The sequence below is a fragment of the Podarcis pityusensis genome (assembly GCF_964106645.2).
Source record: "Podarcis pityusensis genome assembly, chromosome: Z".
In the NCBI taxonomy this organism is placed as follows: Eukaryota; Metazoa; Chordata; class Lepidosauria; order Squamata; family Lacertidae; genus Podarcis; species Podarcis pityusensis.
This window is the reverse complement of record NC_138044.1, coordinates 31,295,699-31,323,484: the sequence shown is the minus strand read 5'-3', so window position 1 is coordinate 31,323,484 and position 27,786 is coordinate 31,295,699. Positions and strand designations below refer to the sequence as shown.

Here is a 27,786-nt window from a genome sequence, read left to right as displayed (position 1 = left end):
ACCCGGAAGTCCGTTCCTGATTTAGCTTCATGATACTGGTTCCTAATGGTGCTCCTTAGCACTATTCATTTCTTTTTATGATTGGTAGGATAAGCTATGCATATACACACATGGAAATGCATTATGTTTACCACAGTTTTTAAAAAACCAAAACCAAAAATGCACAATCTTTGGAACAAAAGAATTAAAGACAGAAAATTAAAGGAAAAATACATATTCAAAGAACATAGTGAGGTATAAAAAAGTATTTCTCGCTTTTCCCCCCTTTTGTTTTCCTCCTCTTGCTATAGAGTTCCTCTACTAGTAAATTTTGCAATAGCCAGGCCTCATGAACTGGGGGGGCTGTCCCACTTGCAGGGGGCACATGTCACTTCAGTAAGGGGCGAATCGGCTGTAGCCACCTCGGTATAAACTTGCCACAGCACCAACTCCATAGCTAGCGGCAGGGGCAAGGGCGTGGTAAGGGTCTGCTGGGTACACCCTGCCATAACCATCGCTGTAAGCCGCTGCAGCGGCTGCAGCAGCAGTAGCTGCCGTTGCGGTAGCAGGCTGTGCATATCTGTAGGCTGCATATCCGCCATAGAGGTCAGCACCGTAAAATCCATCCTGGTAAACCACACCTGGGTAAGCTGGGATGGCTGTTGGAGGTACTGCTCTCACTGTGCCATACACTGTCCGCCCTCGGCCCCTCAGATGAGCTCCCCTGAATGCGGCTGCTGTGGTGGCTGCAGTTGGGTAAGGGAAGCCTGGAACTGCATATAATTCAGGGCCATACACTGCTCCAACCACAGGGCTCAGCTTCCAACCGTTTGCATACGGTGTGACCATCTTCTTATTAGTCATCACACGGGCGGTGGCATTATTAACCTCGATTTTACGGCCCTCTACCACAGTGCCATGTAATTTCTCCCTGGCCCTGTCTGCATCAGCACTATTCTCAAAAGTTACGAACCCGAATCCCTTGGAGCCACGTTCATTAAAGATTATCTGTACATCAAGGATTTTGCCAAATTGCCCAAACATCTGCCTGAGATCAGGATCCCGAAAGTGGAAGGGAATGTTGGAGACATGCAGCCGCTTTGGAGTAGATTTGCTCTCGGTACTCTCGTTGCTTTGTGTCTGTGACAGCTGGCCATCCGTCTTTGCCCCTCCTTCTGTCTGCATAAGAGATCCATTCTGTGTGGTGGCTGTGTTCATTTTCTGTTCTCCGTGCGCCTGTGTACTCCCGTAGATTGTCAGATTGTGCACACTGGTCTGGCCTGCATAGTCCTGAGTGTGGGGTACGCCATACTCTGTGGGGATCCCATTCTGTGGGGGAGGTGGGAATGGGATTGTTGTGAATGGTTGGACCATTGTGTCAGGAGTGGCTGTCGGCTTCTGGTTACCCTGAGTGACCATTTTCTTTTTCTCCATAAACCAAAACGGGGGGAGGGAGGTGTTGGAGAAAGGGGAAAGAAAGACCCTTCCGCCAGGTGGGGCTGTGGCAGAACCCTTTGCCTATTTGCTTTGTGCCCCGTCTCCGAATGGCGACCTAGAGGGAGCGGGGGGTTCCCCATGATCCTGGTTTTCCTCCCTTTCTTCTCTCGTGTTTCTTCCTTTCTTTTCTCTTCCTCTCTGACTGTCTCTCCCCCGGCCGCCCTCTCCACAGCTCCCTCATCAGCATATAAGAGCACTGAGATTGGTTTTGTGGCCAATTTAGGAGCATGGAACTCCGGAGATGTTAGGCTTTTAACCATGTCATTGATATATAGGTTAAATAAAGCTGGGGCTAAAATGCAGCCTTGCTTAACCCCCTTGGTGGCTGGTACTGGGCCTATGAGTTGGCCATTTGTGGAGGATCTTATGTACAACACAGTATCTTTATATAGGCCATTAGTCAATAATAATAATCTTTTCTCTATACTGGATGTATTCAATTTGGCCCAGAGTCTTACTTGTGAAATTGAATCAAAGGCAGCCTTCAAATCAATGAAGGCTGCATATAAGACCCCACAGGTTTTCTTGGCGTATTTGTCAATAAGATGTGCTAAGACAAAACAGTGATCTATGGTAGATCTGCCTTGCCTAAATCCAGCTTTCTCCTCCGCCAAGATAGCCTCAGCGTACATCCAACTGGTTAATTTGATATAGAGGTGTTTTGCATATAATTTGCTAGGTATAGGTAAAAGACTAATAGGTCTGTAACTTGCCAGGTGTGCTGGTCCCAGGGGGCGGTTACTGCGGGGCGAGGTCCAGGACCTGGGTCGAGGGTCGGCAGACAGTCCTCCATGGGCGAAGCAGAGTCCAAAGTGAGGAGCCGGGCAAGGACAGGAACCCTGGAGGAATAGGACAGGGTGCTGGCCGAAACAGCTCTTCAACGACGTTGCTCCCACAACCTGGCACCGGGCTGACTGGCCTTTATCTTCTCTGAGGCCAGGGGCGGTCTCGGCCCCCAGGAGACCCGCCTCTCCTGGCCTTAAGGCGAGCACTCCTCCTGGGAGAAACCAGTTCCCTCCGCCTCTCTGCCCTGAGCCTCTGCAGCTCAGGAGAGGTTGGAGGGTAAATGGACCCAGGGGGAGACTCACCTTCCCTTGACAGGACTGGGAGAGGCGCACCTGTAGGCACTGTGTCCTCAACCACCTCCGGAGCCAGAGTGGATTCACCTGGTGCCTGCTCCTGAGGATCCGGCACAGGTGTGGGCGCTTCAGAATCAAGGCCCTGCCCCAGTTCAGCTGGCCCTGGAGGCGGGGACTCCTGTGCAGACTGGGATTCCTCCGGTTCAGCCTCTGAATCGGATTCCCAGGCCAACACACCGGGTCTGATGTGGGGCCCTTTTTATAAATTGGGATGATTATCGCCTCGACCCACCCTTCGGGAAATTGACCTGTTGAATCAATGTGGTAGAGCATTGGCCTGGTCTTCAGAAAGCTCCAGGAGGCTTCTACAGGTAGTGCTGGAAGAGATTCCTGTCTGAAACCCTGGAGAGACGCTGAAAAGTGAGTGCAAACAATCTGAGCAAGATGGTCCATGAGTAGGAAGCTTCACTGTTGAGCCATAGACTTGGCCACTCTCTGCCCCCATCAAGCCCCAGGGTCCTCTAGGTGTGCCTTTCCTGTCCCCTGCTTTCCTGCCAGCAGTGCACAGTCCCCGTTTCTTTTTCTTCCATCCCATTTTGGTCTGGCTTTTTGGAACTGCTAAATGGTCTAAATCCAAAGACTAATTAATTGAGGACTGAAGTACTTCAATTGCAGCACAGTGTTCGTTTCACCAGATCCTCCTTACCACTAACTGACAAAGTTCCTGTTCCTGTTCCTTGTTGAGATAGCAATGGCAGATGTAGCTGATTCACCTGACAAGATATCCAGAGGTTGGTGGCTGATTCATTTCAAATCTAACCCAAGGAGGTGCCTGGCTTCTTCTCTATTACTGCCTGCAAGGCACTGAGGTGCAACAGCAACACTGGACTGCTGATGGTGATGACCCAATTGCCAGCAAGCACACCATGAAGAAGAGTCAAGACAACCAAATGTGAATAATATAACAACTTGAGGATCTGCAAAACTAATAATTAGTCAGATTCAACAAATGCAACTGAACAAGCATAAATATACTGTCATCACCTCTCCCCATTGGGTGAAATAATCCTCAGACCATAATGTCATCCCCTAAGGAAATATCACCTCTCCTCTTCTTCAAGGGGAGGAGGGGTATGGCAAATTCATCCCCTCCAAAAAATGGCGGGAATGGCATTCTTCATGTGTGGAGAAACTGAGGTGTGGAGCATCTTCTTTCATTTCCCCAGAGTGAAGGCTGTTCCTGGGAGCAAATATGCCTTCTTGAGAAGCAAGACTTGCTCAAAAGATGCCCCTGGAAGCACCAAGCCCACCTCTGGCAGCTCCAGCAAAAGGGAGTGCAACAAAGCAGAGCACCACAGCCTCAAAAAAACCACATGGTTGTTCAGTGGGGGATGTGCTTTGCTGACTCCAGATGCTGAAGAGATTATTCCTGTTACTGACGTGCTCCAGTTTTTTAAAAAAACCAACCAACACACAATCTTCCACATGCTGTGAACAGGACTTGAATGCCGCTTCTGTAACAGTCTTGATCAGTAAGACGCTGGAGAACTGCTGCCAGCCAAAATAGACATTATGGGACTTGGATGGACAAATAGACTGAGCTGCCATAAGTCAACTTCATATGTCCCTAATGGAATTTAATGTGGTATCTGATCGCAACTTGATAGAGCATCACTCTCATCTAGCACCCTTTAGGTGTCTGCCTTGAGGAAATTTTAGCTGTCTGCATTGTGTGTTTGTTGTCATCTTCCTACACTACAAAATGCCCTCTGCTTATGGGTGCCTGATCTTTGCTTCAGAAGACAGCCCTGTTCACACCTTGTTCTTGGTTTCTGCAAGTGATCTATGTCATTGCCACACCACCCACAAATGCCTGTGTGTTTGTGGCTTTTAGACAAGTTGCAAGTATTCTGGTTTATTAACTGGTGGCTACAGCAAGTCCTTGCCTATCCTGATCTCCTTTATCTGGTGGATATAAACTGAGGCTCCCTGTGGGTACTTTTACTGGGAACATGGCACTTATCCCAACCTGGGGCTGAAACTGGGCCATATAGTCTGTTCTGCAGTAGCAAAAGTTATTTGGACTGGTACTCAGTAAGAACAACTCATTCCCAACCATGTGCCTTGCAGCTGAAAGTGAAATGTGCAAGGGACTATGTTGCTTTCGTGTATGACATGGGAGAGTAGGCTGCAATTTGAAGGAGCTAAACCTGGAGCTAAATTTCCACTAGGAGGTGTCTGTGTCTTCTCTGTTAAGGTGTTCCTGTGGCCACTGCCGGTCATCTTTACCACTGGCTTTGAGATATGGTCTACACACCAACTTCCCCTGAGCAAGAACTAGAACAGTCCAATCTGGGAACAGCAGGGTGAAACATCTCCTGCTGTGAGATGAAAGTGATGTAGAACTCTGGCAAGGTGTGATGTTGAGAATCGTCTTGGATGCTTTCAGCCTCTTCGGTTTCCAGTGCTTTTTGTGCAGGCAGGGTGCATTTAAGCAAATCCAAGAAACTGACAGCCCCAAGCAGATGCAAGGCACTGAGGTGCAACAGCAACTTTGGACCACCAATAGTGGCTTGCCTCGCAAGCTTTGTGGTGATGGTCCAATTCTTCATGTGTGGAGAGGCTGAGGTGCAGAGCATCTTGTTTCATTTCCCCAGAGTGAAGGCTGCCCCCCCCCCCCCCCGGAGCCAAGACTTGCTCAAAAGATGCCTGTGGAAGCCCCAAGTCCACTTCTGGCAGCCCTTGCAAAGGGAAGTGTGACAAAGCAGAACACCAGAAGATCAAAGAACCACACGGTTGTTCAGTGGTGGATGTGTTTTGCTGAATCCAGATAAAGAAGAGATGGTTCCTGTCATGAATGTGCTCCAGTTTAACACACAATTCACCCAATGCTGTGAACAGGACTTGGGAGATCAGAGCATATTTCTGTGCTGCAAGTTGAAAGTCTCTTGAAGCCAAACTGGTTTGTGGCTCTGTAGGCTATAGTTTCCCATGACCTTGATGAAAATCTCTATTGTTTTGCCTTTGGAGTGTCTTTATCATTTTCAGTCATCAGCCACTGCTTCCTGTCACCTTTTCCCAGTTGAAGACTTAGTTTTACTTATTTGCAAAAATGTCTATACCTCCAACATTACTACTACTACTACTACTACTACTAATAATAATAATAATAAGCAGCAGCACATGGCTGAAGAGCATAAAGTGGACAATACAATTACATTCAGAAACAAGTACAAAACACATCTGCTGGCATCTGTCTTTCTCAGGAGACAATGGTGGAGGGGGCCTTTGGGGACAAACTCTAACTGCTGGATAAATTGCAGCACCTGCTATGGCTGCAGAGACCAATATGAGAGAGACATGCTTTGTTGCAGCTGGGACAGATGAAGGTGTCCAGTTGTGCTGCTGCACCATGATATTTCTTCTCTCTGCACTGCATCACAAATCAGCTTAATACACATAGTTAACTGGATTGGCCTTTCCAGGAAAGCCTGCATGAACATTTTACCTTGCCATCTCCACCTTACAGATCTCATGTCCTTAAGCCCTGTGAAGCTGTTCCATGAGCCCTTTTGTTCCTTGTCGTCTCCAGCATCTACCTATCCCTTAGTTGCTGTCCCTTGCTACACTGCAGCTTTCCTCTGCAGCTTCAGTTAAGTGGGGCTGGAAGACATATGGCCGAAGTCTAGCCACTGCTGCCACAGTGGCGGAGGAAAGACAGCAGACAAAGGCAAGGGGGGCGGGCGGGGGCAACTGTGGCATGAAGATTGGGCAAGTAGGGTGAGAAAGAGGACAGAGCTCAGGCAGGGTGGGTGGGATAAAGATTGTGGAGATTGGGCAGGGTGAGTTGGGGAAAGAGCGTGGAGTTCAGGTGGGGTGGGTGGGAGAAGCATCACAGAGTTGGGGTGGGGTGGGTAAAGGTCTGGCAGTTTGGGTGGGTCAGGTTGGGGGAAAGTGTGGGGTTTGGGCAGGGTGGGTTGGGGAAAGATCGTGGAGAGCATTCCACAAATGGGGAGACACTTCAGAAAAGGCCCTTTATTGTGTTGCCACCCTCCAGACCTCTTGAGGAGGAGACACACAAAGAAGGGCCTCAGAAGCTTATCGCAGGGTCGAGGTAGATTTATATGGAAAGAGGCAGTCCTTGAAGTATTGCGGCCCTGAGCCAATTAAGGCCTTATAGGTCAAAACCAGCACTTTGAATTGGGCCCAGAAGCTAATTGGCAGCCAGTGCTGTCAGGCCAGGATCAATGTAATATGCTCAAACTGTCTTGCCCTGGTGAGCAACCAGGCCACCGAATTCTCCACCAGCTGAAGTGTCTTCAGAGGCAGCCCTATGTATAAAGCATTGCAGTAATCTGTCCTACAGGTTACTAGAGCATAGACAACAGTAGTAAGGCTATATCTATCCAGACAGTGGTGCAGGTGGGCCACAAACCAAAGGTCATGACAGCATGTTGATGAAAGGAAAGAGGTGTGGCAGCTTTTGAATGATCTGGCTCTAGCAGTGTAACTATGTCAGGATTATATAAAAACAACCTAGATAGATAACAGCATTTCTGTTGAATAAAAACAACAAAATTTTTAAAAATGTATGTTAACTAGAGAAGATTCAGCATATTTAACAGCAACATTATAAAAAATGTGGTCAACCAAAACAGAAATGACAAAGCCAAGCCACATAGCTGTTACGTCATTTGTGTTGGAGCATACTGGCATATATTAACTGTTCACTGGAGAAGGAAGGGTCGCCTATCCCCCAAACAAGGTTCAGTAATGGTCTGATTTTGCTTCTGTCTAGGGAGAGAAGATATTTGGGTGGGCTGGGTAGTGTTGAAATGTTTCTCATTTGGGAGAATTACACACTTCTTCGAGGTTGCTTTCGATCTGCTGTCGATTTCATAGTCGAAGACACACCTCTTAGAAGAAGACCCTCATTCTCTCCCCCCTGTTTCTGCTTTCTGGAAACATGGTTTACCGACCCCTACTTCTTTCTTTAATTTTTCCAGAAGCCTTTGAAATTATAGAGCAGCATGCAAGAAACTACACCAACTCCTTTTATATCTGTGGGGGATATTTTTGTGGACATCTCATTGTGCATCCTGAGCTCAGACATCGACGTCACGGACGTGATAAACGAATGGTTTCACAGCTTGTTCCCAGAGGTCTACCCATGCCTGGTGAACTCTGGCTCCATTGATCTTTCACTGGAAAGGACAGGCTTGATTTTACATTTAAAATATTAATAGGTGCAAAAAAATGTACTGTGAGGAAGTGTGAAGGATGAAGGCATTTTGGATCTAGAAGAGTTTGATCTGGTGTTTGGAGGGCATGGTTATCTATATTATGATAAAACCAAAGCCCACAATTTTTTTTCAACCATGTGATTAGGAAAGGTTGAAGAAAAATGGCAGATTAAGTTGATGGACTATGCTGAAATGGCAAAAATGGCTGGAATAATCAGAAATCAGAAAGACTAAAATTTTAGTAAGGAATGGGGAAAATATATAAATTATCTTAAAAGCCACTGTAAATAATTAAAATTATTAGTAGAATTGGAATAACACTTGTAGTTTAATGTTGAATTTTGGTTAGAATGGAAATTTAATAGATTTGGATTAATAGACAATATGCAGGAGGAAAAGGTTAATATAAGGACCCACAAAGGGGAAGAGCAAAGTCCAGAAGATTCTTCAGAATTCTCTTTCTATGTTGGTTGTTTGATAATTGTTCGTAAATTTCAAAATCTGAAAAAATAAATAATATATTATTATTTTAAAAAGGAAAAGTCTATACAATGTTTGGGCAAGATATAAGGACCTTTTAGAAAGAAAGACCCAGGCTGGGTATCGCCTATGGAAGCAGTGGCAGTAAAAAGGTTAAATATGGATAAAGTCTAGGGAACATACAAAGACCTCCTAGACTTTAAGTAAGATTTGGTACAATTGAAAAAGAGGTAAGAAACAGGAAAAATATTTACAGACTGGTTCCAATATATGCAAGTGAGTAAGAGCTTTAGAAAAGAGAAAGAGAAAGTATTTGCTGAAGAGGGCTCAGAATTTGAAAAGATACTAATGGGAAACAACAAAAAATATATATAAAATATATAAAATCCTACTAGACTGGGAAAGCAAAGATGAGCTAGTCAAAGCTGTGAAGATACATTGGGTGATTGACATTGGGCATAATATTGAGCTTACCGATTAGGAGAAACTTTGGAATAAAATGATTTTTTCCCCTGCTCGCTTTGCAGTAAAAGAAAATATACAAAAAATGTTGTACAGATGGTATCTGACACCATCAAAGCTTGCTGAAATGAATAGAAGAGGGTCCAATCTATGTTGGAAGTGCTCTGAGGCAGAAGGCTCCCTGATGCAAATATGGTGGCAATGTAAACACGCCAAAAGATATTGGGACATGGTATATAAGGAATTTTTAAAAATGGTTGGCTACTGCAAGAAAACAGGATGCTGGACTAGATGGGCCATTGTCTTGATCTAGCAGGTGGTTCTTATGTTCCTAATGGAAACACATTCACTGCCACAGGGGTGGGAAGACTATATATAACCTCCTAAGATTATACAATAATCTTATAATTATGTGAGGAGGAGGAGGAGGAGGAGAGGAAGAGGAAGAGGAAGAGGGAGGAGGAGGAGGAGGAGGAGGAGGGATGCATTGTGGTGATCAGTGCAGAATTCCGTGAGTTGCCTTTCAGATTGATCTACTAATTTCTGTGCATGTAAATGGGCAAATGATTTGGTGCATTCCAATGTCTTCTTCCACAGTGACTTCAAGTTGTGTTTCCCATGAACTTCTGTTGTACATAATAGGACTTGCACACTTTTCCCTGGAAAGGGAAAGCCAAGTCCCCTTTGCTTTTCAGTTCCTGGAAATCCTTAGCTGTGGCACATATGGAGACAACACCTCCTTGAAGATCTTCCTGCTTGCCTTCTCCACAGGACCCTGGCAGCCCATCCTCAATGGCTGACTATTTTCACTCTGATTGGTTCCTGTCAGCACAAAGGGTCAGGCATCTTATTAGTGGTAAAAAAATCTCCCCTTTCCTGCTCATTAGGTGGCTTCATGATGCTGGAGACAGGGACCTTGCAGGGAACCTACTGCAGAAATAGTCATGGGTCTTCAACCCTTGGCCCCACACCTGCATCATGTTTTACTGAGAAATCTCTGGGTGAATTGTGCTGTATTGGGAAAGGATTCTGCCGCCCTGTTGTTGAATGATCAGAAATAAAATTGCCCATTAAAACATCCTGGTTGCTTATTTCTCAGTCTCACCCATCCTTGCCTATGTCCACACCACCTTGAACTTACCTGATTTTGGAAACTTAGAAGGATCAGCCTTGCTGAGTACTTGGATGGGAGGAGAGCCTGGAAATAATAATAATAATAATAATAATAATAATAATAATAATAATAATAATTTATTTATATCCCGCCCTCCCCAGCCGAAGCCGGGCTCAGAGCGGCTAACAACAGTAAAATAATACAACATTCTAAAATCATTTCATTATAAAATCAGTTCAAATCAAATTAATGGCAACCATTGGGCTAGAGTTCTGTGAGGATTGCCAAAGGAGGGTGTCAGGCTGTACCTTGGTGAAAGGCCTGGTGGAACAGCTCTGTCTTGCAGGCCCTGCGGAAAGATGTCAAGTCCCACAGGGCCCTAGTCTCTTGTGACAGAGCTTTCAACCAGATCGGAGCCACAGCCAAAAAAGCCCTGGCTCTGGGTGCTTTAATGGGGGAAGGCCTGTAGCTCAGTAGCAGAGCTCCGACCTTGCATGCAGGAAGTATCACATTGAATCCCCAAAATCTCCAAGTGGGGCTGGAAGAGGTTCCCTACCTCCAGCCCTAGAGAGTCACCCCTAATCTGCCTAAATGAACCAATGGTTAACTTGGGATACATCAGATTCCTCTCTACAGCCTAACAATATGCAGTCAACAGCTGAAGCTATACAAAAACACACCCACTTGCTGGATGGGAGAACGGGCCAGGAGGGTACACAGCCAACCTCGCCCTGCCCTTCTGTAGGCCTGCCCTTCTAACTTTTATACAAATTGAAACGTCCATATAACATATAATACCATGCAATTCAAGCAATTTAAGTTCCATCTAATACATGGCTTAAAAACAAACACAAACCACAAACTGTGCCAAAAGTAGATTCTGACAATTATTCTAGCACTGCACCACTCACACCAATATTATATTTTAAACAATAAGCAAGAGCTCTACTTCAAACCACTGTGGGGGTCAGGGAGTTAACCTCAGCCAGCCCACATTTTACCAGCTTCTCTGCAAAAATATCATTTGTCAAAAGGCTTACTGAAATAAATATACAAGATACACTGCAGGGGGTTGGACTAAATGAGCTTTAGGGTCCCTTCCAACTCTACAATTCTATGATACTATGTCCACAGTATTCCCCTGATCCATGAAGCTTGTGGCTCATTCTTTTTGGGTGAAGACAGAGGCAAAGTAGGGGTCCAACAATTCTGCCTTCTCTCTGTCATTGAATAGCATTGAATAGCTCATTCTGTGTTTTGGCTCACCTGAACCTTCTCCCTGCAAGTGTTGGCTGCTTGTGTATATTTTTCTTTCATGATTTCTCTTTTCTTCCATCCATAAGAGCCAACTCCTAGGGGCTATGGGGGCTTTGGCCCCCACAATATAATATTTGAGGGGGCTGAGCCCCCACAAAGTGGATGGGCATTCCCATTCAAATGGTGTGCAAGGTGGGTTACCTGGCCCAACAATATTTTATTCAAGTTGTCACCCCAGCTTCCATCTCTTACCTTTCAGCTCATCTGGGAGCTACTTATGCAGCCACGCTGGTTTCTTTGGGTGTTACACACACACCATTTCATTAAAATAATTTGTTATAGAAAATAAAGCGATGAAAGAACAAAGAAGGAGAAAAAAGTGCAAAAAAAATACATGGGATTTCACTCAGTAGTTCCTTAAGCTTTTTGAAATCAGCCTTCTTAATTGCCTGCTTATAATGAAACCCAAGAGGAGACGATTACTTCCTCCCAAGCTCCCCAGTACTTTCACTTTGTCAGTCAGTTCCTCCCTGTTGGTGAGGATCCCCTTGTTGCTTCTTCCACTTTCTGGAAAATGAAATTGTTAGTGAAGCAATTGAGGAATTTGTTGGACCTTGCATTCTTGGCAGAGTTTGAGTTCCAGCAGATATTGGGGTAGCTGAAGTCTTCCATGACTACTACCTCTCTCCTTTCTGAATGTTTGGTAAGGTGCTCTAGGAAGGCATCATCCAAGTCCTCAGTCTGGCTTGGAGGTCTATAGCCAACAGTCATAGTAAGATCACTGTTGCTTCTTACTCCTACCATTTTTACCCATAGACTTTGAGTCTGCTTTCCATGATCCAGGTCATGGATCTCTTTACAAACATACACATCCTTTATATATAATGCTACTCCTACTCCTTTCCTATTTAGTCTATCCCTTTTGAATAGGTTGTACCCAGTGCTGTTTTTCTAGAAAAAGGGATGCTGGAGCTCACCCTGAACTCCCTTGTTCTCTGAGAATGGCAATGGTGCCCATCTGAGAGGTGCCAGAGCTGAATTCTGGAGAGCTCCAGCTGGAGGTGGGGGGAGGCACCAGTTTCTATATTCCAGTCTTAAGTCTCATCTCACCAGGATTCAGTAATGACTATTAGGTTATATTTGCCACCCTGTATTAAGAGCTCAAGTTCCTCTTGCTTGTTTCCTGTACTCTGTGTATTAGTGTAGAGACAGCTAAAATGAACAACTAATATAAAGGTGGTTGCTAAGATGTTGCTTTATTAAAATTACATTTTGTTTTCATTGTATCATTTCAAAAGGCCAAATGTGCTACCCTTTAAATAGGCCAGTTACAATTTTTACTAAGGAAAGACTGGACTACAACCAACACAACATCCACCCTAGCAACTCCACTCCCCCCGTCCCTAAATCCCACACCAGATAGTAAGAATTCTGAAGCCTCACTGGGCTGTTTTTGAGGTCTCCCAATGGGTAGGTTGTGGGGGTTTTTTGGGTTTTTTTGCGCTTTGTAAAAATTGAGGTTTCTCCAAGCCTCTTGTATATGTTTGTGGCTATGTAAGCAATGAAACTTACAGCTTTTAACATTGAAAACAGAAGGAATTCTGATAATTGCATGCTCAGATGCATATGTATCTCACCCCAAGACACACATGCGGTATACAAAGCGCACAAGGAAAACACCATCACCTCTCATCCTAAGCCCAAGTGTCCACTCCCTACCCCCTTTCCATCAAATTGCTTCTGTTTCCCTTTGCTGAAAAGCAAGCAAGCAAGCACACTCTTTCACTTCTGCTCTTTCTGCAGCAGGCTCAGACACTGTTAGATGTGGGCTGATTTTTGTAGATTTGCTCTTTTTATATATATTAAAAACCCTCCCACATACCAAACCACTTCCATCTCTTTGCTGACAGTATAGCATCTTGACATTAGAGGTGAAAGAGGCAGAGACACTACATGAAATTCTGTCACGAGCTCGTTGGACTTTTTAAAAGAGCTGGGACATGTGAAAGAAGCCGAAGCTGTAAAGGTAGGCAAATGTTGTTGGTTTGTTTTTAAGCCTAAAATGGTTAGTTTAAGCTATAAGCTGGAAAACCAGGCATAGGTATGGTATTTGATAACCTTCATATTACTTGGAGCTTTATGATTTCAATAGGTCTGATTTTTGAAACTCTTGGGTATTTTTTCGCTTCTGTCCTGGATAGTGTTGTTTTCTTGTTTATTGTTTTTGTCTTTGTGGATTTTTGTAAATAAAAAGCAAATATTTTTGTTTTTCAGATTGTAAATAAAACTGAAAAATGAGAGATGGTATAGAAATGGGGGGGGGGGTAGCTTTTGCTTACAAACATTAATAGTTAAGATACCCAAAGATGCTGGTATTTAAAGGAAATTGCAAAACCTTCTTCTAAGATAAAAATGTGCTTCATAATGGCATGTTTTGCTCCTATCATAGGAACACATGAAGGTGCCTTATATGAAGTCAGACAATTTTTCCATCTAGCTCAGAGTTGTTCAAACTAACCAGTAGTGGCTCTTCACGGTTTCAAGCAGGGGTCCCTTCCAGCCTTATCTGGAGAAGCAGGGCATTGAACCAGGGGCCTTCTGCATCCAAAGCAGATGCTGTACCACTGAGCTCTTGCCCACTCCCATATATTGGCAGAGATATACAAATATAGCACCAATTCTGGGTTTGCTTGTCAGTTTGGAAGTTTCTGCTGGCAAATCTCTGTCCACAGACATTAGACACTCTGAAACAGTAGGTTCATCATCAGGGCCGGTTTTAGGTTTAATGAAGCCCTAAGCTACTGAAGGTAATGGGGCCCTTTATATGTCCAGCTGTCCTTTGTCAGCAACAAATTGTCGCTGTTTTTTGTGTTGAATATATGCTATATGGTAATTTATGGACCTAGTAGGTACCTAAAGCCATTTCCACATAACAAAATATGTATTTTATCAAAGTAATTGTTGAACTGAAATTACAATTAAGAAGAAGTGATATTTTAGGGAGCAGGCTAGCAGGTGGGGCCCATTACTTACATCATGGGAGTCTACACAACATAAAACACTGTTGCTGTATGAAGGTGTTTATTTTATTTGTTCTTTATCTTATATTTTGGAAATGTACTCCAATTTTTTTCTTTAAATGTTTTTGGGGCCCCCAAGAGAGTGGGGCCTTAAGCTATAGCTTGTTTAGCTTATACATAAATCCAGCACTGTTCATCATTAAATAATGTGATTAAATAGTTGGAGTTCTGAGAAAGTGGTGCCACGTGGGGAGGGCATTGGGGGAGTGCATCTTGCTCCTTCTGCCCTGCCAGCCCTGTGCTACAGGGCTGCGTAAAGAGGACACAACAGGAAGGGTGCATGCCTGTTGCATCCTCCTCCACATAGCGCTGCAGTATCACAAAGTGGTGCAGCGCTGGCAGGGCAGTGTGAGTGTTCCCTTTGTGCCTGCTAAGGGCTGCTGGTGCACAGGGGTGCAGCGTGGCCCCACTTGGCCCAGGTGAGAAGCATGTTGGAGATGAGGGCTTGACACAGGCTCCGTTCATGCTCCGCAGCCTGTGTCATGCATGCGCCCACCAGCAGCTCATGCAGTGCCCCTGGTCTGAGAGGTTCCTTTTGTTTTTGTTTTTGTTTTGGTTCTGTCACTTTCCCCAGGAAGATCTGCTGTTTACTGTTGAATTGGAACAAATGTCTATTGGGTTTTCTGTGGATTGATGTTCTGATTCAGCAGTGAAACGGTGAGTTTTCCTGGGGAAAGCAATGGGACAAAGAGAACCCCTCTTGGACGCATGACTAGAAATCATGGGACAAACAGAATAAATCACAGGACAAAGTAAGTGCACATGAAACACTAGTTATGCACAGATGCATTCATTCTGTGCAACTTTGGTTCTGGTGTGTTAAAACATAGCACTTAAAACATTTAATTGTGAATTTTAGATTTCCTTTAACTTCTTAAACAAAACACATACTGAGGTTTTGTCAAAATTTAAATGATTAGCTAAAAGTCAGGTGGACTAAAAATGATTTAAAATAACATGACTGCACTGTTTCTTTACAAAAATGGCATCTAGTACAGCAATCAGATATGCAATTTCCACCTATGAGATCCATCTGGTTGAGCCAAACTGGCTCAACAAACTACCACAATGCCTTTCATTGCATAATAGGCAGATATGAATCAGCAACATGCCTGATAAGTTACAAGAGATGTTTTCAGCTAAAGCAAAGATGGACCAAGTTGTTTGTGGAATCAGCTAATCATCTGCACCTTGGTCCCACCCCCCTTTTCTTTTGCAGAACTATGAATTTCCTTTCCCCTAATGACCATCTCCCAAGGAATGATTCTAATGGATCAACTTGTGAAATCCAAGATGGCTTTCTTGCAGGGACTCTGCCTGTGATGTACTCAGTCATCTCCACATTTGGTTTCTTCAGCAACATGCTGGCCCTCTGGGTGTTCCAGTTTGGCACACAGAAGACAAACTCCATCACGGTGTACATGAAGAACCTTGCCATCTCAGACCTCTTGCTTGCCCTCTGCCTGCCCTTCCGGGCTGCTTATCAAAATGAGAGTGGCCCTCCCATCCTGTGCAAAGTGGTTGGCACAGTCTTCTATATCACCATGTACATCAGCATCCTGCTCCTCAGCCTGATCTGCCTGGACCGCTACCTGAAGATCATCTGGCCCCTCCAGCAGTTCCGGATCCACAAAGTACCTCACAGCACTTCTGCCTCCAGAATGGTATGGCTGCTCTGCATTGCCATAATGCTGCCATACTTTTTCAACAAGGGCAACAGCAACGACCCCTGCAGCCACAAATGCTTCCACTTCAAGAAGAGAGGAGCTCTGGCAGCAGTGCTCAACATGACAGCAGTGCTCCTTTTCTTCTGCCTGTTGCTGTTTTTCCTTTACTCTTACAGCAAAATCTCTCTTAAGCTCCACACAGCATCCTTAAGGAAAAGTAAGCGGGTTAGCAGCAGAGCCACTCTGAAGATCTCTGTGGTCCTGCTCGTCTTCATAATATGCTTTGCCCCCTACCACGTGGTCCGAGTGCCTTACATCTTTGCCCAGGTAGGGGTCTTTTCTGCTGCAGAGAGTGTTCAGGCCCTCCACTTTGCCAATGAAGTTGTCCTTTGCATCTCAGCCCTCAACTGCTGCTTCGACCCCATTATTTTCTTTTTTCTGTCCAGCAATTTCAAGAGGGCTCTGCTGGCAGCCACCCATGGAAAACTGAAAGGAGCTCTTCAGAAGAACCCAGACATGTCAGGCAACAGAAAATCCATCACAAACTCCAGATTGCAGGACAGCTGAGGTACAGGATGAGCGACTGGTTGTTGGGCAGTATGGAAGATATGCAGCAAATATGTACCACATTTCAAGGAAGCCAGACGCTAGGCTAGGGAATGGACATATATGCACAATCCAAACAGGGGTGCAGAAACCTCTTCTATGTAGCTGGAATGTATCCCATTGTTCAAAGGTAGGAGTCGCATCCATTGCTCCTTCTGCTTTTGCCTATAACCCCAGCCATCTCTGGTTTGTGGTTCCATGAGAGAATGCAACCCTCAGGCTAAAAACAGCTCCCCGTCCCAAATTCAAGCAACTGAGTCCTATTACCATGCCTCTTTGTTTTCATATACATTCAGTAATACCTTCCTTGGCTGGTGGCTTGTATTTAATTGGTTTTAAATGTTGCCCTACAATGAAAATGTTGCATTTTTCTTTAAGACGTTGTGGTGGTGGTGGTGGTGGTAGGATCGAAGACCCAGTGCTGAAATTGTATGCTTAGTTACACCACACTCACAGGTTTAACAGTATATTCTAGGACCAGAGGCAGTTTTAGGGTAGCGCAACTGCACTGTATGCTGAATTGCAAGGGGTGCCACAAAAATGCTGCAGAATAGAGCACAAGAAGAGCCCCCCCCCCCAGTTTGTGTCACACAGGGCGCCACTGAAAGTTGAGAGCCCAAAGTCCGCCACTGCCAGGATGTATACGGAAAAAGCAGCAGCTACAGGTGCTGAAGCATAAAATGGTCAGTTACACTTGCATGTATCATAGGGTGGAAGCATGACTGGGTCACACTAAAAGCTCATAGTTTGGAAACCACTTTTTATCTGTTTTCCTCAATGGTTTCCCTATGAATTTGCCTGGCCTGGAGAACTCCAGCCTTAACAGAGCAACAGTATTTATAGTTCTGCCAATGCTTTACTATTCAACTAGCTTCTCTCCCTCCCACACTGAGATTACGGTGCCTTTTTTGTTCCCACAAACTTTTAACTTGTTTGATTTTATAGTTTTAACTGACCTTTGGTTTTTTTCCATCCTGCAACTGCAAACTGTTGAAAGTCTATTGTAATTAAGCAGTATATGCATTGTTTAATTAAATATATAAATAAAAGACTGCATAATCAGAGAAATGTATATTTATTGATCATTTACCTTATTTCTGCAATTAAACAGACATTTATTTCAGTTTATATATTTTATAATTGCTTCATATGGGATTACATATTTTTTATTCTTCAAAGTAACAAGGAGCAAGTTTTATTTATTTAAAAAAATATTTTTATTTATTTTTAACATATATATAACATATTTATTTAGTATATTAATAGCTGCACAGAGCTTTTCGACTTCCCTCCATCCCATTGTCTGGTTTATAATATCTATTTCATATTCACACACATTTGTATCATCTCCATTCTACCTTTTTCCTTAGATATTTTAAACTTTAAACATCAGTAGATAGGTCCATCTGTCTGACAATACAAGATTAATCTCAGTCCTGCTAGTGTCTTTAGATGTTTACAATGATTGTCTATATATTGAATAAATTTACTCCAGTCACTCTGGAACGTTTGGTTGCTCTGGTTTCAGATTTTTACCGTCAACTTTGCTAGTTCTGCATAGTCCATCATCTTAGTCTGCCATTCTTCTATCATTGGTAATTCTTTTTGTTTCCATTTTGGGGCCAGTAAAGTCCTAGCTGCCATTGTGGCATACATAAACAGTCTCTTATCTACCTTTGAAATTTCTTCTCCTGTCATACCTAACAAGAACGCTTCAGGGTTTGTACTCTCTTTCAGCCTCAGCCCTCTGCCGATCTATGCATTTGGTGTTTTGAATAAGAATAGCTTGCCTTCACTGTGGCATTTCCGGTCATATTTTGAAACCAGCATTTTCTGCATCTCTCTCTCTCTGCTAATAAAAAAAGTGGCATTTCTTTTCAGAGCAGCTGGCTTGTGGCTTAATATTCTATTCAACAGGTAGTTTCATGTATAATGCAACCATAGCTTTCTCAGTTCCAGCTAACTTTCTGTAGCTACAGTGGTACCTCGGGTTACATACGCTTCAGGTTACATACGCTTCAGGTTACGGACTTCACTAACCCAGAAATAGTACCTCGGGTTAAGAACTTTGCTTCAGGATGAGAACAGAAATTGTGCTCTGGTGGCATGGCAGCAGCCGGAGGCCCCATTAGCTAAAGTGGTGCTTCAGGTTAAGAACAGTTTCAGGTTAAGAATTGACCTCCAGAACGAATTAAGTACTTAACCCGAGGTACCACTGTATATCTAAACATTTTTTTAAAAAATTCATTATAAATCTTTTCCCAAAATCTTTTAACTTTATCACATGTCCACCACATATGGTAAAAATCTTCTTTATCCTTACATTTCCAACAGTTCTTGTTTCTTATCCTATACATTTTAGCTAATTTAGTTGGAGTTAAATACCACCTATACATCATTACAAGGCGCAAGTTTTAGGGAGCATAAATGTCAGAATGCCTGAATACAAATCGCTGAGACGTCGAACACCCTTTAAAAGTATGTTTGGCAAGGACATCGTTTCCAAGATTAAATGACAACAGCACAGCATTGAGTCCTGTTTAGCAGCAGCATCCACTCTGTTTCTGATGTTCGGGTTGGGAATTTGATTGTGTATATAACCAAAAGTGGCCCAACAAGGACTGAGCATGCTTGGATGACTTGAAATGGTGAGCGCTGTGGTGGCTGGCACCCATTTGTACTGGTAAGGCAAGATACCCAACAGCCAGTGTCGATTGACAGGTGCAACCTCAGCCAATGTCAGACAGAGCCAATTCCTTCTGGTTTTTGCCCCTATTCTTCTCTTCCCTGCTGAAGTCTATAAGGGCAACGTTGAGGCTAAGGAGGAGGAAGCTGTCAGGCAGGGCCACTCCTTGGATTGCTTCTGAGTAAGAAGGTAGGCAGATGGGACCTGCCCAGAGACAGATTAAGGCTGTTGGAGCAGCGCCCCCATTGCCCCAATGGACCACCCTCCTTTGGGTGAGTGACAGTCACTGGGAAAGCAAGAAAGGGGGAATGCAATGGAGGAGCTGGAATCCTGAACAGGAGCATCAAATGCTGTTGATGTTTTGTCGCAGTTCCTACTTGTTTTGCCTATTTCCCTTTTCATCAATCTAACCAGCTGCAACCCTCACATCTAGCAGGCCAGCTGATGGCCTTCTATGGGCCAGATCATTAATTTAATTTGTAGATTTATACTCCGCCTTTCGATCAAGCAATCTGCAAAACAGCTGTCAACTGAATACAAATAAACATGCACAGCCAAACCTATATCCGGAAGCTCTTGTTTGTGTGGCTGCTGGCAGGTGCCTGTGTCCTTCTCCTCACTTCTACAACCCCAAGACAAATGCGGAAAGGGCAGCAGGTCAAAGGTGGAACATCTACTTTGGACACAGAAGGTCCCTTGTTCAACCCCAGCATTTACAGGTAGGGCTGGGAATGTCCCCCCTGAGTGAGACACTGCTATTCAGCACTGACACTACTGAAAGAGATGGACCAATGATTTGACTCAGGACTTGACAGCTCCCTATGTTCATAATTGGTTGTTGGAGCACTGTTGTTTTTTTTAAAAAATAATTATTAAAGTTTTCTTGGTTTACAAAGGTATGCGCAATGTCTCTTCTTTCAAGTTACATTTTCCATACATACATTTTCATTTGTTGAGACATTAGGCTTACATTGGGAAGGAAAAGGGGGGAAGAGGTGGAAGGGGGAAAGGCGAGAGAGGTGGGGTCAGGAGGCAATGTTTCTGTTTTGCTTAATGTATGTGTGGGGTTTTGTGTCAGTGTCGTTTGTGCAGGTTCTCTTTGCTATTTGCTTGTGTTCCTTTGGTGATGAGAGAAGTTGGGGTTGGCCTAGGGTGTGGTTGGTTGTTTCTTGTTGGCTGTGGTGAACTATGTTTTCATGTGCGAGTGGGGTGGGTGAGTGTTTTTGAATCAGGTTAGTCATATTGATTCGTATGCTGCTGGTGGATTCTGGTCTATTTGGTACCATTGGTCCATTCTGACAGGTCTCTCCAGTGTCTGGTTATGATGCTTCTGGCTTCTGAGAGTAGGTGGGTTATGAGTTTTTCGTGATGTGAGTGGGCATTATTGTCTTGGAAGATGCTTAGTAGGGCCAGTTCTGGGGTGATTTCTAATACTTGCTTAGTTATTTTACATATTTCTTGTATGGCTGTTGTGCATACAACAGCAAAATAGTTGGATTTTGGGGCATTCCCACCACATGTGTATGTATGTGCCTGTGGAGGTGCACCTTCTCCAGCATTTTGGTGAGGTTCCTGGGCATATTAGCACTAGTTTCGTTGGTGTTAGGTACCACCTGTAGGTGAATTTCAGAGTGAGTTCTCTCCTTCTCGTTGATATGGATTTAAGGGGGAGTTTAGACCACATTTTGGTCCACTGAGTGGGGTTAATCTCATAACCTATGCCGTCTTCCCATTGCTTTTTGCTTACATCTAGGTGGTTCGTGGGGTTTTGGAGTAGTATTTTTTATATTGTGGATACCATCCCATTGCCTTGTCCCTTCGTTGTTAGGAGGAGGATTTTGAAGGTTGTCAGGGGCCTAGTTGCTGCTGATTTTACTACTGGGTTGTTTAAGAGGGCATGTAATTGGTGGTGTGTTAACCAGGGTATTTGGGCGTCTTCTAGTTTGTCTTGTATTTCTTGTGTTGACAAGGGTTTGTTAATTTTATAGAAGTTGGTTAGGCGATATAAGCCTTTCGTTTGCCAGGTTTTTATCTGGAGGTTTTGTGCTGAGTGATGGAATAATGGGTGGTGTGGCAGGGGAATTAGTGGGAATGGGGTTGGGGACAGTTTGCCCATTTCTGTTTTACATGCTTTAAGCATGGTCTGTGTGAAACTGGTGAGTGTGGTGGGAATTTTTGCTTAGTTTGTTTGGAAGGAATGGGTATGCTGTGGTGCAGATATTTTCAATTATGTCTCTCTCCAGATGTACCCATTGTTTTGTCTCATTTTCTAGTATATATGGGATTATGTGGCGTATTTGGTTGGCAATGTAATATGTTTCTATGCTGGGGATTCCCCATGCTCCCTCTGAGGAGGGGAGGTACAGATATTTGGGACTTATTCTTGGTTTTTGTGTGAGAAGATGAATAAGTGTAGTTTTTTCCTGCCATTTGGGGAGTTGGGTTGGGGGGTGATCCAGTTGGGAGGGTTTGGAATAGGTAGGTTAGTTTTGGGAGGGTGATCATTTTGATCATGGCTATTTTGTCTGAGAGAGTGACGTTCATGTTCCATCTCTTTAAGTCTTTGTTAATTTGCTGCCAACAAGGGGTTGTAGTTGTGGAGTTATAATTTATTGAGGTTTCTGGTTCTTTGTACCCCATGGTATCTGAACTTGGTGTGGCAAAGTTTTATTTTGGTGACATTAGTGAGTTCTTTTTTGGGTGTTGTTAATGGAGAAATCCAAGGGCTCCCTTGGACAAAAAGCAAGGACACCAACCAGGAAAATTGGAGCAAAACAGCAGCCAGTAGGCTTCGTCTTTATTGAAGACTATCGCGACAGGACTCCCACCTACCACAAGGTAGAACAAGATGGAAGCCCCGAACAAAAGAGCCCCCAAACTTTTATTAGCTGCTAATCCCCATGTTACACCCCCCCAAACTACATCACTAATACATCATGGTTACATCATGAAAGGGGAGGTCTGACGGCAGTAATCTGAGCATCCTGGACCCTGCCCCATGGTTCTCCTTGCCCTCCACCAAACACCCATCAAGTGTAACAAGAGATATTTACATTTCCCTGTTTCCCAGCCAAGTCAGTCACACCCTTTTGTCATCATCTGGGTTTGTTATTTCTGGAATGGCTACCTGTCTGGCACTCATGTATCAGGATGCCAGGAATGATCCCTCAGGCAGAGAGGCTGCTGAGTAGCTGAGCTCACATGTCTATATGAATTTTTGAAATTTTCTCAGTGAGCCAGTATGTAGATACATTTATCAGTGAATTGTTACATTTGGTATCGTGCAGCAAAGGCCCTTTGAAATTGAAGAAACTGTGATGAAGCATTTTGTGGGGACAAATAACAAAAGTCACAAAAGTGATTGTGCTGATTTTGGTAGTGGGCTGCATGTGCATGATATCTGCTAGAGGGGCAACCCCCCCAACCTATACATAAATTCCTGCAACAGTGTGAGGAGGGGTGTTGAAGCACACAGCTTCCGACTTTGCAAAATTTACCTGTAGGCCCGATACCATTGCAAATGTGTTGAGTTCTCTGATTAAGGAGGTTGCTGTATTTATGGGGTCTGGTGTTGTGAAGGACTGTTTGTTCTAGCACTGGGGAAGGGGGCTGGAAATGAAAACAACCAGCAGCTTCTGCTTTTCTGGATGATTTGATAGTGTTTCTCCTGAAAGAAGGTATGTGTGTGTGGAGTTGGCCTTTCTCCTCTGAACGGTTGAAGAGTACCCTTCCTCTGACTTCTAAAGAATAATACTCTCCGGGATTATTCCTGGTGTTTCCACATTAGGAGTTTACTCTGGAACATAGCTGTCAATTTACAGATTTGAAAATAAGAGACCAGCAGCCTCGAAAATAAGGGATCAGCAGCCAAAATAAGGGATTTTCCCGGGCACAGGTATGTTCAACTTCTGAGCCCCTCCAAGCCAAAGGCAGAAAGCCCAGCCAGCAGCCAAACAAAGCCTCATCAATAAGGGACAGCAGCAGGACATGGCGCTGGGATAAGGGACTGTCCCGCCAAATAAGAGACGCTTGACAGCTACACTCTGGAACTGCTACACTTTGCTCCTTCATTTTGTTTACAGGGCATCTACACAACATTGGCATCAAATCATCATCGTCTTGTTTCCCCAAGGTTTTCCCTTCTCTTTGGGGAACTCTGAAAATCTGACACTGACACTGACACTGCATGGGTAGAGCACCCTAGCTACTGGAAGATGTGTGGTTTTAAATGTGCATAACACCATTTTAGTGGCAGGTTTTTGTTCTAAAGAAGAAGAAGAAGAAGAAGAAGAAGAAGAAGAAGAAGAAGAAGAAGTCGTCAGTGGGTGGTGTTCAACGCTAGTCACACTCAGAGTAGACCCATTGAAGTTAATGGAAATGATAAACAAGTTCATTAGAGTAGTGGGTTTATTCTAAGAAGGGCTTAGGTAAATATTACCCCAACTTTAAATTTGCACTGAAGCACTCTTTCGTGTAAACACTAATCCTTAAGAGATTCACATGATACACACCTAAATAAACTCGTATTTTAAAAACTGATTTGAAATAAACACACATTTTTAAAATGACATGCTTGGTATACATGCAGAGACACACTGGAAAAACTGTTTCACTTCCACATTTGCATCTGTGCACATTGCTTACAGAAGAAGAGCAATGACCAGGCGACCAGAAAACAGGAACAGGAAACCTCTAGTCTATGAGCCAAATTAGGCCCTCCAAGGGTCTTAATTAGCCACACAATGTTGTCATGCTCACCTGCCCCTGCTGGGTGCCCTATGACATCAGATGTGGGAATAGGTAGAGGTGCATCTGCAAATGAACAATCAAGCACATTAAACCATGGTGCCAAATATCCCTTGGCATGTGGGGCTTTTGCAATTGACCTCAAATATAGCCCTAGTTACGGTTGGTTTTACTTGGGAGCTCCCAACTGCTGCTCCTGAGTGGAGCTGATCCCTGCTAGAATTGGCTCCATTTGAGCACTCCCAAGTGAAACCAATCCCAGGCCAGCTTGCATTGGGGCCTAATGCAGTTCAATCAATTTTTATCCTCTCCCTGGTGCTTTTTAACATCTTTATGCGCCCCCTTGCCCAGATTGTCCGGAGCTTTGGGCTGGGTTGTCACCAATATGCTGATGACACTCAGCTCTATCTGCTGATGGATGGCCACACCGACTCAGCCCCGGACACACTGACCAGATGTTTGGAAGCTGTGGCTGGATGGTTTCGTGGGAGCCGATTGAAACCAAATCCTTCGAAGACAGAAGTCCTCTGGCTGGGTTGGGATGGTATGGGGATGAGGGACCAAATCCCTTCTCTTGCAGGGGCCCAATTAGTGCCATTGCCTTCTGTTAAGAGTTTGGGTGTAATCCTTGACGCCTCCCTTTCCATGGAGGCGCAGGTTACAGCAACAGCCAAGGTGACATTTTTCCACCTTCTCCGCATCAAGCAGTTGGTCCCTTACCTTTCCCGCCCCACCTGGCCACAGTGATCCATGCATCGGTCACCTCCAGGCTTGACTACTGTAATTCGCTCTACACAGGGCTGCCCTTGAAGCTGTCCCAGAAACTCCAGCGGGTGCAGAATGCTGCAGCGAGGCTCCTCACGGGGTCTCTGCCATGGGAGCATATTCACCCAGTGCTTTTCCAGCTGCACTGGCTCCTGGTGGAGTACAGGATCAGATTTAAGGCGTTGTTTTTGACCTTTAAAGCCCTTCATGGCCTAGGACCCTCGTACCTACGGGATTGCCTCTCCCGGTATGCCCCACAGAGGACCTTAAGGTCCATAAATCGCAACACCCTAGAGGTTTGGGACCCTAAGGAAGTTAGATTAGCCTCAACCAGAGCCAGGGCTTTTTCAACACTGGCTCCGGCCTGGTGGAATGCTCTGCCTCATGAGACCAGGGCCCTGCAGGATCTGATTTCCTTCTGCAGGGCCTGTAAGACAGAGTTGTTCCGCCTGGCCTTTGGCTTAGAATCAGTTTGATTCCCTCCCGGTCTTTCTCTTTCCTTTCTCCTCCTGTGAAGAAGCTGCATCTTAATGTTTTAATGTTGTATTTTAGTCTTGTTTTTAAATTGTATTTTAATCAACTTGTTTTTATTATTGGTTGTTAGCCGCCCTGAGCCTGGTCTTGGCTGGGGAGGGCGGAGTATAAATAAAATTTATTATTATTGTTGTTATTGTTATTGTATGTAGCAAAAGGCCTTCACAATGAACAGCAGGGGACAAAAGCATGGCTTTCCTCTAAAATCAAAAAACTGAAGTCTATTAAAGGGCTACAGCATAAAAGTTTATGAACACAAAAATTAAAATTAAGAATAGATTTTTTAAAAAAATTATCTGCGTGAATGCAAAAGCCCTACTTGCTGAGGCACAACGGGGGGAGAATGAAAGCTGCCACCTCGGAAACACCCAAGTTGTCATTTTTTGTTATGAAACCTTGGGTCCTAATAGGGTGCCATTGTTGGATGATCTTGTGAAGTGCTTAATTGAAATATTTAAATATAGAGGGTGCTGGGTTCAGATTACGGAAATGAAGTCATTTTCCTGCGAAACAAGAGGCAATGTTGTATTTGGCTAGATGAGGTTTACCACAAGCTTCTATGTGGTTTCTATGCAGAATTAATGTCATTGCAATAAAGCAAGCACTGCCTTGTTTCCACACACCCCAAGTGTCACTTGTCTTTCATTTCTTAACTGTGCTGCAGGGAAAAGATGGGTGGGAAACAAGATCTGACCAGGAGGCCAGATCCTCAGCTGTCCTACAATCCAAAGGCATGCTGCTGCTCATCTTCTCTAGGCTACTTCATCTATGCTAAGACTGTGAGGGTTAAAAATAGGTGTGCATGAACTGTGTAGAACAGGGAAGGGGAATCTAGCAGGGTTGATGGACTTTGGGAGTCCAGGAACTTCCAGAGGGCCATAGGTTCCCTGTACCTGATGTAGAAAAGATGAAAACTTCTCTCCTGTTTTGTAACATTTGGAATTTGAGATCATTTAACAAGCTGATTGGCAATAGGGTTCAGTATCAACAAGAGGAAAAAGTATTTCCCCAACACACTAAGCATAATTTATGGAATTTGCAAGTATAAGATGAGGTTGTGATAGTCGCAGGCTTAGACAGCTTTTGTAAAGGATTCTTAGGTTCGTGGAGGACAACTGTGAAAGTGCCTATTAAGCCATGCAGAAATAGTGGAACATGTGGCCCTCCACATGTTGCTGGACTCACATCACCCCTGAGCACTGGCTGTCCTGGCTAGTGCTGATGGGGACTGGGAGTCCAGCAACATCTGGGAGGACCACAGGTTAGCTAACCTTGAAGTAAATGGATTTTGATCTGATGTAGCAATCCAAGTTTTTGTTCTGCATGCTGTTTCCCAACAAAATTCTGGACACAGATTAACCCAGATCTAGTGCAAAGGAACACTGAATTCCACATGTAGAATTTTACTTAGATTTATTTAGTTAGCTTCTGCTCAGTAGGGAGACAGCAAGCACCTAGGAAAGGCTTATTCCCTATTCTGCCCCCCCCCCCCTTTGATGGAGATAGAAATGTGAAAAGTCATTGGGGAAAGGTGAAAGAGCTTTCATCGTATCTACAGAAAGTTAGCTGGAACTGAGAAAGCTATGGTTGCATTATACATGAAACCACCTGTTGAACAGAATATTAAGCCACAAGCCAGCTGCTCTGAAAAGAAATGCCACTTTTTTTATTAGCAGAGAGAGATGCAGAAAATGCTGGTTTCAAAATATGACCAGAAACGCCACAGTGAAGGCAAGCTATTCTTATTCAAAACACCAAATGCATAGATCGGCAGAGGGCTGAGGCTGAAAGGGAGTACAAACTACGTCAGCCGTTTCTGATGTTATAATTTCCCTGCTTGCAAAAATGCCTGGGCAACAGCAGAAAGCACAGCTCTAGATCTGCATCTTGGAGCAAACACACTTGGCATTTGCCTTTCAACCTTCATTTCTTGCTGCAAAACCAGGTCCCACTTCAGAAAGTCACCAGCTTCCAGGCAACAGGCCTCAGGAGTACGTATGGCTGGTGGTGAGGTTTATGACTCAGAAAGATTCACAGAAAGATGGTGTGCTTGCATGAAAAGGTGCCTCCTTATTGAGCTATTGCATCACAATCAGCTTGACCATGATGTTCCACACTTTTTAAAAAAGCTAACACAAGCAGGGAAATTATGTGTGTCACCCTGCTCACTCCCCCAAACCTGAATGGTATTGTATGCTAACAAATGTCAAAGAAAAATTTCATATAGGAATTAGAACCATGTTAGGTCACTGAGGAAGCCCCACAAAGGGCTGAGGAACCTGCACCCTCTAGATGTTGTTGAACTACAACTCCCATCAGCCCCAGCCAGCATAACCAACAGTCAGAGGTGATTGGAGTTAGGAGTCCAGCAGTTATCTTGAGGGTCACAGCCGACCCAACCCTACCAGACAGCAATGATGTGGTACAAGTACTCAAGCAAAGGGTTGGTAGAGTAATGGAAACAACCAGCTCTGGACACTTTGCTGGTGACCAACTTGTATGGTACTTGAAGACCACAGGAGGCTAGGCTATAATCTATACTCTTGCACTGGATTTGTGTTTTCCTGGAGAAGCATTAAATGACACAAGTC

At 44.2% G+C, this 27,786-nt stretch overlaps 1 protein-coding gene and 1 pseudogene across 5 annotated transcripts in view; one reads left to right on the top strand and one right to left on the bottom strand.

The window, feature by feature from the left end:
• LOC308468843 (putative G-protein coupled receptor 34) overlaps positions 1-20,006 on the top strand; it is a 217,741-nt gene extending 197,735 nt beyond the window's left edge. For 3 of the 4 annotated variants that reach the window (XM_080991319.1, XM_080991318.1, XM_080991320.1), the window contains 2 exons: positions 13,022-13,137; positions 15,411-20,006. In XM_080991319.1, coding sequence (XP_080847445.1) covers positions 15,415-16,425 — 1,011 coding nt within the window. In that variant the 5' untranslated portion in view covers positions 13,022-13,137; positions 15,411-15,414 and the 3' untranslated portion in view covers positions 16,426-20,006. Of the gene's footprint in view, positions 1-1,209; positions 1,311-10,336; positions 13,138-15,410 lie in introns of those variants that run through there. The other variant, XM_080991317.1, reaches the window with a different exon arrangement.
• LOC308468838 (RNA binding protein fox-1 homolog 2 pseudogene) lies at positions 258-2,202 on the bottom strand (annotated as a pseudogene). Its single transcript has one exon. The product of its transcript is annotated as an RNA binding protein fox-1 homolog 2 pseudogene (transcript).
• Positions 20,007-27,786: the final 7,780 nt, after the last annotated feature.